Source organism: Colias eurytheme, chromosome 2 (genome assembly GCF_061535395.1).
Source record: "Colias eurytheme isolate Ceu_HAF_F1 chromosome 2, ilColEury1 Martin Lab GWU primary, whole genome shotgun sequence".
Taxonomy (NCBI): domain Eukaryota; kingdom Metazoa; phylum Arthropoda; class Insecta; order Lepidoptera; family Pieridae; genus Colias; species Colias eurytheme.
In genome coordinates this window covers 2,448,875-2,461,659 of record NC_142981.1, presented here as the reverse complement: position 1 = coordinate 2,461,659, position 12,785 = coordinate 2,448,875, and the positions used below count along the sequence as shown (strand labels likewise).

General features: G+C 33.6%; 1 protein-coding gene across 1 annotated transcript; it reads left to right on the top strand.

Moving 5' to 3' along the window:
• The first annotated feature begins 10,348 nt into the window (after nucleotides 1-10,348).
• Nucleotides 10,349-12,501, top strand: LOC149910117 (epithelial serine protease-like). The gene is made up of 5 exons (XM_090110564.1): nucleotides 10,349-10,546; nucleotides 10,968-11,235; nucleotides 11,587-11,676; nucleotides 11,901-12,097; nucleotides 12,368-12,501. The coding sequence occupies exons 1-5, from the start codon at nucleotides 10,349-10,351 to the stop codon at nucleotides 12,470-12,472; spliced, it is 858 nt and encodes a 285-aa protein (XP_089966690.1). The 3' UTR covers nucleotides 12,473-12,501.
• Nucleotides 12,502-12,785: the final 284 nt, after the last annotated feature.

Sequence of the window (12,785 nt, the reverse complement as noted above, 5' to 3'; positions counted from 1 at the left end):
TTTATTTTTAAAGAAAAATAAAACACGAATATACAATAGTGTGTTATTTTTTAATTAGAATATTAGAAAGTAAATTTCAATGCTTTGTTTTTTATGTTAAAATAATAAATAGGTATTTTAAAATTAAAAAGTCAACGTGGTCAAATATATTCTTTCAACTGTGATATTGCATCATAATTTTGTTTTTTTTAAGTATTTAAAATTATATAAATATATACGAAGCAGTTGATTCAATTTTTGACGAACGTTCCCAAAAACAACGGATTTTCTCAAATCTTTTTTTTTGGTAGCTGTTTTCTGTTTAGTATAATTTTATATTATATAAAAATTATTGTTATTACAATGTTATCTATACAAATATTATAAAGAGGAAAGGTTTGATTTTTTGTTTGTTTGTTTGTTTGTATGAATTGAATAGGCTCCGAAACTACTTGGCAGATTTGAAAAATTCTTTCACTGTTGGAAAGCTACATCATTTCTGAGTGACATAGGCTAGGTTTTATCCCGGAAATCCCACGGGAACGGGAACTATGCGGGTTTTTTTTTTGAAAACGCGGGCGAAGCCGCAGGCGGAAAGCTAGTATTTGAATAAAAGTCACGTTTTATGAACATTTTTAGTTTAATAATTAGTAAATTTATATAAATTGAAGAAAAAAACAAGATCGAGAAGATATCATTCCAGTCAATATTCATACTCTTGCTCGCATTATTTTTCCAATACGTAATAATTTTATTATTAGAAATATAAATTGCATGCCTTATAATGCATAATACAGATTTATTAGAATTACAATATAAATATTACAAACATAATGGTGTTTTATTTACCTAAATATTCCTTTGTATTGGTGAATGAATGAAAAATTCTTTATTGTACACCAAATATGATACATTTTATAAACTTAACAATAAACTAATCAATGTACAGTAGGCGGCCTTATCGCTAACAGCGATCTCTACCAGGCAACCCAAAAAAGACGAGGAAAATAATTAAATTAATCATGGTGGTGCATAATAAATAAAAGTGCAAGAATCAGAATAATATATATTTATATAGTATAACTACATAGTAAATACATACATATACATATATACCTGTATTATCTTAATACATATATATAAATCTCGTGTCACAATGTTTGTCCTCAATGGACTCCAAAACCACTTAACCGATTATAATAAAATTCGCACACCATGTGCAGTTCGATCCAACTTGAGAGATAGGATAGATTTATCCCGGAAATCCCACGGGAAAGGGAACGCAAAGCTAGTAATTATTATAAATTACAATTGATGTTATCCACAGATTACATTCATGTCAGTTATATTATGCTCCTTTTTAAATTTCAATAGCAAGGTCCGCCCGTCCGACTATAATATGTTCCGGCCTCCTCCACTCAAGCGACAGCCCAAGCCGAGGTTCGAGATCCTCGTCAAGGGTCATTGCGCATGTCGCTACCAGGGTGAACCTTCAGTTCACCCACGCGTCCGCGTTAAAATGTAGAAGCCCTTCTGGCTAACATTGAGAGTCACCACACAAAAAAAAGTTACCGTTAGTTAGTTGTTTGAGTTACCTTAGGCTTAGGCACAATAGGATTTTAAAATAGTACTTTAACGTTTGTATGTGGGTCAGATGCGGCTCGTGACAAAATTTTATGGGTGTTCACTTGAAATAAAACACTGAAAATACATGGTGTAAAGCAGTACAATTATCAAAAAAATTACTTATAAAGGAAATACATACGTCTTTCTTTTTGGTGTGCAAAAATATCTATAACTTAAAGCGACAAGACATTCGTAAATGTCTGTTGTTGCTTTCATCACAACCACGGTGTTTTCACATAATATTGTTCGGATTTAAACACACGCGTATATGTTTTCGTTTTTGTTCGTACATTTTTGCGTAAGGTCAAGTTCAGGCCGTGGCAGTCCCTTAGCTTTAAATTCAAGCCGAATTTGTAACGTTTTAACACACTTTTTAATGAACGCCACATTATAATTGTTCATTTTCACACTCACAATACTGATAACTACAGACTATTTCGACACGTATCTTATGATTTTAATTAGAAAATTCCCGAATTTGCATTCACGCGCGTGCATTGAAGTTGACTCGAGAGTCGAGTGTTTGTTTATAATATTTGAGAGTGGCAACATCGCGCGCAATCACTGTCCTGTGTACGGGCGCCCAGGCGCGGCGGTAAAAACGAACCGGCAACGTTTGCGGGAGCGGCGCTCCGAATTTTGCTATTTTTCCATAGAAAATCTTCTGTTTCACGCGCGCAGGGCACTGGCAAACCCTCTCTTTCACTCCTATTGGATTTCGTATTAAGAAATGTACTAAATATTTTTTCATTGGAGCGCAATCGTGAGCGCACCGCTTCGCGCGTGTATAATACAGTATTATTCAGGTGTATGGAATGATGGAATGATGGATATATATTCATTGGTATTGACAGTAGTTTTTTACGATTACGATTGATTTTAAATAGTAATAATTAATATTAATAATGAAATTAAGGAGTATGATTTTATTATAATTATTTATGGGAGTTCACTGCACCAGCGCTCCTTAGGGCGAGCCGCCTCTGATGTGGGTTGCTCTTTACTGCAAAGCTACTAAACCGATTTAGTTTATTAATTATGATTAGGTGCAACAGTGTACAGACGTACTATTTTACGAAAATGGTTTTAAAGTTTATTTTTTACCAAAATTGGGACAGCACGTCAAAGTAAATTATGTTAACGTAGACAATGCCAAATTAAATATTTTAACGTTACGGGTTTAGGCTTAAGTATTTTTTATGAAATCAGCGCATGCTAATCTATAATTTCCTTTGAGCATTTTAATCACATGTGGGACATTTTAAATTTAAGAGGAATACCTGTAAATAATATTTTATACAATCAACGTTTAAAACCTAAGTGATTGCTTTTCATTTGAACATTGTATCACTAATTGTGGAGAATTTAAAAACCACATTTGCTCATCTTTTATTTACAGGAGTACCAAATTAGGAAGTAGTAACATATAAGCTTCTTGGTAGTTACAGAATTAATCTATTAATTTCAAATACTATCACAATTCTTTATCCAACGTAATCAAATTGCCATCGAGAGCATCTGAAGATATGTGAAATTTGAGTAGATTTGTCGTGCGTAAATGGATCTATGTTTTTGTATGTAAGGCTGGTTTCACAGCTGTCCGGGAGACCCGTACGGGCTGTTTCTACGGGAGGAACACACGAGGAACTAGAACATCGTTTCACAGCGACGCGGATTGGTGCGCACGCGACTCACTCCGGGTAGAGCCCATACAAAGCCACTATCGTACTGACGCCACGTTTCAGAGCGCTGTGGGCGGGACCCGTACGGGTCTCCCGGACAGCTGTGAAACCAGCCTTACATACAAAAACATAGTTCCATTTACGCATGACAAATCTACTCAAATTCCACATAATATCTTCAGATGCTCTCGATGGCAATTAGATAACGTTGGATAATTTTTGAGAATTATTGAGATATTTTTTTTAAATTATTATAGATCAATACTGTAACTACCAAGAAGCTTATATGTTACTACTTACTAATTTGGTACTCCTGTAAATAAAAGATGACCCGTACGTGTCTCCCGGACAGCAGTGGAACCTAAATGTGATAATGCAGCATGACGTGCTGGCATCCATGAATCATCTTTTAATTTAATGATTGAAATGAATGAGATGCCAACTAGCAGCTGATTGATGAAGCTTTCTATTTTCTATCCTGAACTTGATCCTGAATTCTGTGCCTGGAGTATGACCACAGATTGCTAAATAAGTTACGTATAACCGTTAAAATATGACTGACATGCGAGTATGATTGTTAAATTGATGCATTTCGTAAGTATAAAGCTAGATCAAAATTAAATTTACATATCTGCTAGACCTAAATCTCATCAGCAATGCAACGCATTACAATGATAAAATTGCACTTATCATTTTACGTGACTGTTGATAAAATAAATCCTCCATCAATCAAACATATTTTTATGTATAATTGACATCCAATAAGTTGTGCAATAAGTGATGTTGACTAAACATCTGAATAATTCCTTAATATTAGTACCCTAAGTTAGTACCTAAATATTTTATAATAAATGCTTAGTTATAAAATAAATAATATAAAATATCCTTTATTGAATTATTATGTACCGTCACTAATGGACGTCTAAGATCCGTTAGGCAAAAATAATGATGATACTAATTGATAATTGATACTTACGTATGTATGGATATTTGTTACTCTTTCACGCAAATACCTACTTACTGAACAATGAAATTTGGCACACACTTAGAGGGTAACTTGAATTAACAGTTAACACATAGGATAGGTTTTGTCCAGTGTCCTGAAAATCCCACAGGAGCGGGAACTATGCCGATTTTTCTTTGAAAACGCGGGCGAAGCCGCGGGCGGAGTTAATGTAATAAATGTGTTAAGTGAAAGAAAACTACAAATTGAAATTTTATTCTATTATAATAATCATAATCATATAATTATTATATCATAATATTCTTACTATTTAATTACTACCACTAAATTATTTACCACCGGTTCAGAAAGCAGTATCTACAGAGAACATGTCTCAGCAAATGGAAATGATAGAGCTATCCGCTCATTTTATTATCAAGTTTGTAAAAGAGATTTGATCCTTATGATCGATGCAATCTATAAATAATAAAGAGGAAAGATTTTTTGTTTGATGGTATTGAATAGGCTACAAAAGTACTGAGCCGATTTTAATGATTTTGTGCTTTCCTGGATTCGCCCGTGGTACCTACATGGTACGTGGTACATACCCATATAGCCAATTCCCATGCAGAGTGGGTGTATTTGTGTGATGAAATTCGATGTTTGCTCTGTGTCTGGGACCTGGGTGTTAATTATCTGTGTATAATTATATATTAAAATAAAAATGTATGGTATATACTATATATACCATATTGGTTATTGGTATCTAGTTAAGTGATCCTATTGGTTTCCATAACACGAGTGAAAAGCTTAGTATGGGATCAGATCGTGCCGTGTGTGAAATATTATTATTATTAAAACGTAATCGACCTAATTTGTTGGTATCAATAGCAAACATATAAAAGGATTAAATAGAATTTATTGTATCTAATACAATGAACACGTCATAGTTAATGATTAATAAGAGATTAAGTGATAATCGCCGGTGGTGGGAAATCCCAGCTTTACCAACTTCTATAAAAAAATTGTAATGTACTTATGTTTTTTTAGGAAAATTGCATATCTCAAGGTCAAGGAAAGGGATAGAGGTTAGTTATAAAACAAAAATTAGAGGAAAATAAATTAGATATTTTAAGTGCAAAACGGGCATTCTGTTTATTAAGTATAGGTACCTATGTCTCTTTATTCTGTCCTGTCCTGCGGAAAGAGTTCAATGGCAGTTGTCTTTAATTCACATTTTATGTGGAAAATTGAAATAAGTAACCGATTATTATTTTTCTCTTGCAGAAAAATTTATGCACTTAAGTCTAGGCACATCGTATTTTTTATACATACATAATAACAATTAACCACAATAACCAAATGACCAAATTTTTAGGTTTTTCTTAAATGCCCATAATTTTCAAAATGCATTGGATAGATTTTTCTCATGATGGTTACAAATTACAATCAATCCTGTCGCCCCGTTTTGGCTTGACGTTGAGTTCTGGGACAGCCTGTATAAAATATTATTTATTCAGGATTTAAGTTTTCATAGCACCTGCCTGCTAAACTGATGAGTTCAGTGAATTTCAGCTTTTCAAGAATATAAATGAAAAATAGTCCTAACTCCTAGCTGTAACTCTTCGTAAAAAAATTTACGTTAATACATCAATAGATAATGATTGGATTACGATATTTGCTTAGTAATTTAATTGGCGAGCTTAAGAATGATAAAGTGGATTTAGTAAGTCATTTTAAGCTGCGATTATCGTATAGCGTAAAAACCCAAACAAAATATTGTAATAAGTCTTAATTGGAAAAATAATAACGTATTAACATTATCAGCTATGTCTTTGTTTTGTTACTAACTATTTTCTTGTTATTAACTACGTAAAGCAAATCATTTGCCGATACTGCCATAGTTTTATGACCTTTTTAATCGTAGAAATATATAAATGCTGGGACTTTGTTAACAGCTTCAATATTTCCCCTTACATACTAGATTCTGAAAAAATACTAGCTGCCACAGCATGCATAACTACAGTTTAGTTTTTATTAATGCTGCTAAAACAATGGAAGGTTCTCAATTTAACTGTTTATAACTGTTTTTATATGCTTAAATCTGTAAAACTACGCAACGGATTTTGATGCGGTTTTTGTAATAGATAGAGTGATTCAAGAGGAAGGTTTTAGTATACAGGGTGTCCCACTGTTGGTATACTAAGCTCAAAGGAGGTTATAGTTTTGCATACGCTGAGTACGTAAAAAATACTTATAAAATTCCAGATGCAATTTTTTTTAAATAGATGAATTCTTAAAACTCTATGTGTACATCCATAACAAGCAACCCGCCCAACTTTGCTACCAGCACGTGAGCTATCGTTTAAGATTATGTTTTCATAGACAAAATGCTCACATTTAGCGGTACATGCCGGCTGCGCGAAGCTAGAGAAGAAAACATGAATTTTCAGGAAAAATTTAGCAAAAAATTTTTGTCGTAATTTTGTTGTTTAAGTATTTTTTTACGTGATCAGTGTATGCAAAACTACAAGTCCCTTCGCGTTTAGTATACCAATAGTGGGACACCCTGTATACATAATTTATTAGGTTTTAGACATAGCGGGCGAAGCCGCGGGCGGAAAGCTTGTTATTTATAATCTTGATTGTACTTAACCTACCTTACAACCTTGATTTGGAATTAAAAAAAATTATCAACATTAAGTTTTAAGTTGTAGATTTTAATCACATGTAAGCATTGTAAATTTTCCATCACAATTATTATGAATGTCATAGTTACAAATCAATCGTAATTAATTTCCGATAAGTAATAATTTTTGAAACTCTGCATTTCAAACTAATTTTCCTTATGGAAAAATAGGTGATTAACATCCAGCACTCGGTGAATTTACATCAAACGAACAAAGAGCAAGAGCATTATTTCGGGACATTTTAGTGTAAACGAAAAAACGTATTCTGTGTTATTCAGTACTAGAACATTGCATAGAATCTTTTCGAACGCACTAAGAACAACGAAAGAATGCTCTACGTCTGTTTACACTAAAGGAATTTAAAATTGTGGGGTTAGAATGAGCTCAATGAGCATTCGCTCGTATGATCAAAATACACCGTAGTGCATTTTCTAAGAGGAAGCTGTAACAATGTTCTTTTATTCAGCGTTCAGACTTCATCATCAGCCTATATTTGCGTTCTATAGTAAGGTTCAGACTTTTGACCATAATTCACCGCGCTATAGAACATGGTAGTTACAAAAAAAATAGATTGTAACTTGGTAATGAATGATAATAATTATAAAATAAAACAATCTAATATTTAAATTAATTACTATTATATAAATGCTTATATATCTTCTAGGTAAACATTACTTAAATGATAAGAAAAAGTTAATATCTATCCATTTAATCATATATTTACACTATAGTCACCGGCGCGTGTCATCTTTGAAATCTATGCTCGTTATTAGATAAAGTTAATGGTTGAATTATGTAATTTCATAAAATGCAATTAAGTGATTATATTCCTTAATTTTACGTTTTATTTTTATTGGTATTTCCGCAGTTTTCCGCCAGCGGCCTCACCGGGTAGATAAAGAAAACTCCGCATAGTTCCCGTTTCCGTTAGAATTCCGGGACAAAACCTATCTCTAATCCCCCCATAATACTTTCTCAGGTCTCAAGCTTACCGGTATCAAATCTCATCCATATCGGTTCAGCGGTTGAGGCAGAAACAGTTACCTACTTTCGCATTTTTTTTAAGTGGAGAAGGCATAAATGCCTGAAAACATGTAAACATGTTTTCAGGTCTTTTGAGAAAAGGGCCAAGTCCATATCGTATTCCAATGAAAGAGTGGCTACCCGGGTCATTTTCAAATTATATTTCAAGTACGTCACGAAATTGTCAGTAAACTGTTTCGTTAGGAAATGTCAGGAAGTTGTAAAGGTAAGGCTGTATTCAGAATAAGGTAATATTACATATAAAAAAGTAAGAAGTCACTAGTTAAAAAATATATATATTTTTAGTTACAAAATAATCAACAAACAATCAATTTTTATAATTCTCTGTTTGCTTGGTCCATTGAGTTTCGTAGAGCCGCTTTCATCCAATGTATACATTCCATTTAATTAAGAACACGGATCAGTGTAACAGATTACTAGTATATTACAACAGCTGTCCCATACCCTACAAGAAGATACGGGACTTAATTTTAAACGAAAATCATATGATGAACTATCAAAGGGAAATTTCGTCATAGGTAGTTACTCTGATAGAAGCGAAGTTAGAGAGCTTTTGTCGTCGGTGCTTTTACGGAATAAAAACTTCATATAAATTATTAAAAGCATCAGTTTTGCACAATATTATTAAGAAATAGAGATAAGTATATACATATTTTTTTCCAATTTTTAATGGAGGTGAGGCCATAGCCCTTCCTGAGATTCTCCATAATATATTATTTTGTGTCAAGACTTAACTCTATGAGTATTTCAGCGTTGTTACATACAGTCAATTTTTTTAACTATTAATCTATGGTAACTTTAGCCATGTTCCTACGTTTTCCTTTTAGTCATATCTTATTTATTAAAAAAGATGTGAATCTTTCAAAACGTAAGAAATAGGACAGATTTTCCGTTATGTTCCGTCTTCCGTAAAACCAATTTTTTAACATTATATAAAAAAAGCAAAACGTAGGAACATAGCCTATACTTTTTTCTACTAAATTATTTATCTAATAATTAAATGGGTACAGAATTGGAGGAAACAGGGGACTACGGAACATTGAAATTGCGTATTTTTCCTAGGTATTTTCGGCCTGAGCTGCAGTTGTGTCTGTCGCGCTCTACCTACGGGGGAGGCTTGAAGCATAGCGCGACAGCAATCGATATTAATAGGAAAACCTAATTTTGAATTTTCTCACTCGTTTTGTTGGCTCTTAAATAGTTCTTATGTTATATAGTATCGTATTATCTAGAATATTGTAAAAAGTATCTGGCTCATCATGTTTTGTGTAAAAAGAAATAATAAATTAATTAATATTCATCTTAGCCGGTCAGGTGGTCCTGACCTGAATTTCATTCAAATCGTTTCAGATGTTAAGATGTGAAGAAATGTGTATGTTCTTTATGATTTTTAGTTAAATTTTAGCCATATTAGACCACATACATCGATTTTAATTTCGAATTTAAGTCTTCAATTTTTATGAGAGATGCATTTGAAAATTTTTATGGTGGAGCTTATGCCATCAGTTTAAAGTGAAAGCTATCTATGTAGCTATATATATAGCTATGTTGATAGTCTAGTAAATATAATCAATTTGCTTGTAGATAAGAAGAAATCACAAATCGACTCGATCTTTCTTGTATCTTGTGGTCTATATATGGATGTAATAGTTGGAACCTGTGGCTTCTCAAATTTTATGAAGATACGGTGTCTTCGTTTCGCGCGAAAGAGTATTACAGCTGCAAGCTTTTAGAAGGATTAATACAATAACTAGTTACTTTTATTGGATAATTTTATATCTATCTTAATAGCAAATATTAATATATTTATCCACTACCTAGTTTTAATTATACATTTTTCTATAAATAATACCACCCATCTACCGAAGCTTCAGAAAGTATGGAGGTTCTCAATTTGAATATTTTTTTGTATTCAGGTGTGTAACCTCAGAACTTTGTGAACCGATTTTGATGATTCTTTTTTATTAGTGCTATTGAAAATCAAATTAATCTAGAAATCTAGTTGTAACATTGATTTGTAACTAATATCGTTGATAAGTGACATGAGAGATGATTATAATCAATTGATATTTTTCTTAAACAATAAATAATATCATTGAGATCGTTTTAGTCAGTCACGTATCTTTATTTCCGCTTTTACATCTATATTTTATACTTATATTATTTTGATAAACCATTAATCTCTTTCCGGTAATTTTAAAATACAAACAATTTTTTTTCCTGTTTTCAAGATAACACTGATTTCAAATAAGTATACAGAATTAGTGCTGATTAGCAATATTAGGTATATTTCTCGTCTTAATTGATTTCGATATCTGATAATATCAAGTATAAAATACAAAGAAAATTTTCAAACGGTACATTTTACGGTACACTACATCACAATGAAACTATTCCTGGTAGTCGTCGGTCTCTCAGTGGCACTCGCCGCTCCTCAGTATGAGCCCATAGTCACGGACTACCACAATGTCATTGGTATTCCTGAAGCTGCCCGCATCAAGGCGGCAGAGGCTGCTCTGGACTTCGACGGCTCCAGGATCATTGGCGGTTCTTTATCCAGCCTTGGTCAATTCCCCCACATGGTAAGTTCATGTACATATTTGAAACATTAGGCATTATTCCCCCCCTCCTCCTCCTCTTACTTAGTTACATTTGTAATGGAAAAGAAAGAGCTATTATTTCATGATTTATTTTTGTAAAATAGTTAATACCAAAACAAAATCGAACTTGCACTTTAAAATTTAAATTATATTTTTAACAAAATATTGATGATGTTTATATACTTCTTGTCCGGTCCGTTTTTCGCCCTGGGAAGCAATATCACCTGGAATGATATGGATTTATTTTTATACTTGTGTTTTTCAATCGATTTTATTTTTCATTTCTCAAAGAATTGGCTAAGGAATTATTAGTTTTGATTGCCTGCTAATAAATCATGAGCATCTAGTTTTATTTATGCTAAGCGATACAGAAAAATGTGAAATTTAATACCTTGCCTTATAGGGTGGTTTGGTGATCACTCTGACCAATGGTGCCCAATCCGTCTGCGGTTCCTCTCTGATCAGCAACAACAGGATTGTTACTGCTGCTCACTGCTGGCGCACACGTCAGTCCCAGGCCAATCGCTTCACCGTTGTTCTTGGCTCCACTCTGCTCTTCTCTGGCGGTACCCGCATCAACACCAACAGTGTGACAATGCACGGAAGCTACAACATGGACACCCTTGTTAACGATGTCGCCATTGCCACTATTTCATGGGTGAACTTCAGCAGTAAGTAGCTGTTATTATTTTGTGCATGATTTACTAAAGACGATTAGAATTAATGATGAAATGAATGAATTTTATTCTTTACTAGCGGTCCGCCCCGGCTTCGCCCGTGGTACATATTTCGCAATAAAAAGTAGCCTATGTCCTTTCTCGGGTATCAAAATATCTTCATACCAAATTTCATGCATATTGGTTCAGTAGTTTAGGCGTGATTGAATAACAGACAGACAGACAGAGTTACTTTCGCATTTATAATATTAGTATGGATTACTATTCGTCTAAGATGAATTTAGAATTTTGAAAGCTAGGGATAAATTCTTATTACAGTCACAATAATTGAAAATTTAATTTCAGACAACATCAGAGCTATCGCCATGGCTACTGGTAGCAACCAATACGTCGGTGTTACCGCTACTGCTGCAGGATTCGGAAGAACTGGTGACTGTGAGTATTTATTTAATGTCTCTAAAAATAAATATATAATAAAAGAAATCTTTACTGAGCTCACAGATTTATAAAGTCCAATTTAAAATTGAGCTCTGTCTTGCCTAACTATTAAAATTAAGGAATACAGTCTCTTCCTAGATATATTTTTCACGACAAATGGAATTGGTCTAATAGTCAGAAGATAACTCGCTAGTCGCTATAATCAATCTGCTTCGATACAGCTGCTGCTGGAGCCATCACTAACAGCCAGCCCTTGAGACACGTCAACTTGCCCGTCATCACCAACGCTGAGTGCGCTCGTGTTTACGGATCCACCACCATCATCGCCTCCACACTCTGTGTCTCCGGTGCCAACGGTCGCAGCACGTGTTCTGGAGACTCTGGTGGCCCTCTTACCATCAACAACAACGCTCTCCTGGTCAGTTAATTAATTATTTTTCTTGATTAAACTTGCGGGTAGAATTTGACTTTTCAAAGCCGAGACATCGACTTATAATGGCCATGATTTTGCACATTGGTTTACTTGTTTTGAGGAATCTTTTAAAATTGAACCAGGAAACACATTGATAGTGTAGCTATATGTAGGTGAATATTAGAAAGAGTCTCTTTCCTTAAAAGCAAGCAGTAAAATAAATATAGGTAGGATATTGAACACTCTGTATTAAATGTAACTTCTTTTTATCAACAGATCGGTATCACTTCCTTCGGATCTGCCAGCGGCTGCCAACGTGGATTCCCTGCTGGTTTCGCAAGAGTAACTTCCTTCGAGTCTTGGTTCCGTGCCCGCATGTAAAACCGCCTATGTTTCATTTAAATAAAGTTGCATCCGTTTAAATTTTCTTTTATTTTAAATTACAACTTTAATTTGGTTCAACAGGGTTCAACAATTTCTTCTTCTTATTATAAATCTATTACAACTTTAATTTGGTTCAACAGGGTTCAACAATTTCTTCTTCTTATTATAAATCTATTACAACTTTAATTTGGTTCAACAGGGTTCAACAATTTCTTCTTCTTATTACAAATCTAGATAATCTAAGTCCATGTTTACATCCACCGATCGCTTACATAAGCTGGGCCTTGTGAAAGGAATGAAATATATCATC

Coding starts and splice junctions, on each gene's coding strand:
- LOC149910117 (XM_090110564.1), top strand. CDS start 10,349: ATGAAACTATTCCTGGTAGTCGTCGGTCTCTCAGTGGCACTCGCCGCT. Junction 10,547..10,967: donor TTGGTCAATTCCCCCACATG/GTAAGTTCATGT, acceptor CTTGCCTTATAG/GGTGGTTTGGTGATCACTCT. Junction 11,677..11,900: donor ATTCGGAAGAACTGGTGACT/GTGAGTATTTAT, acceptor GCTTCGATACAG/CTGCTGCTGGAGCCATCACT.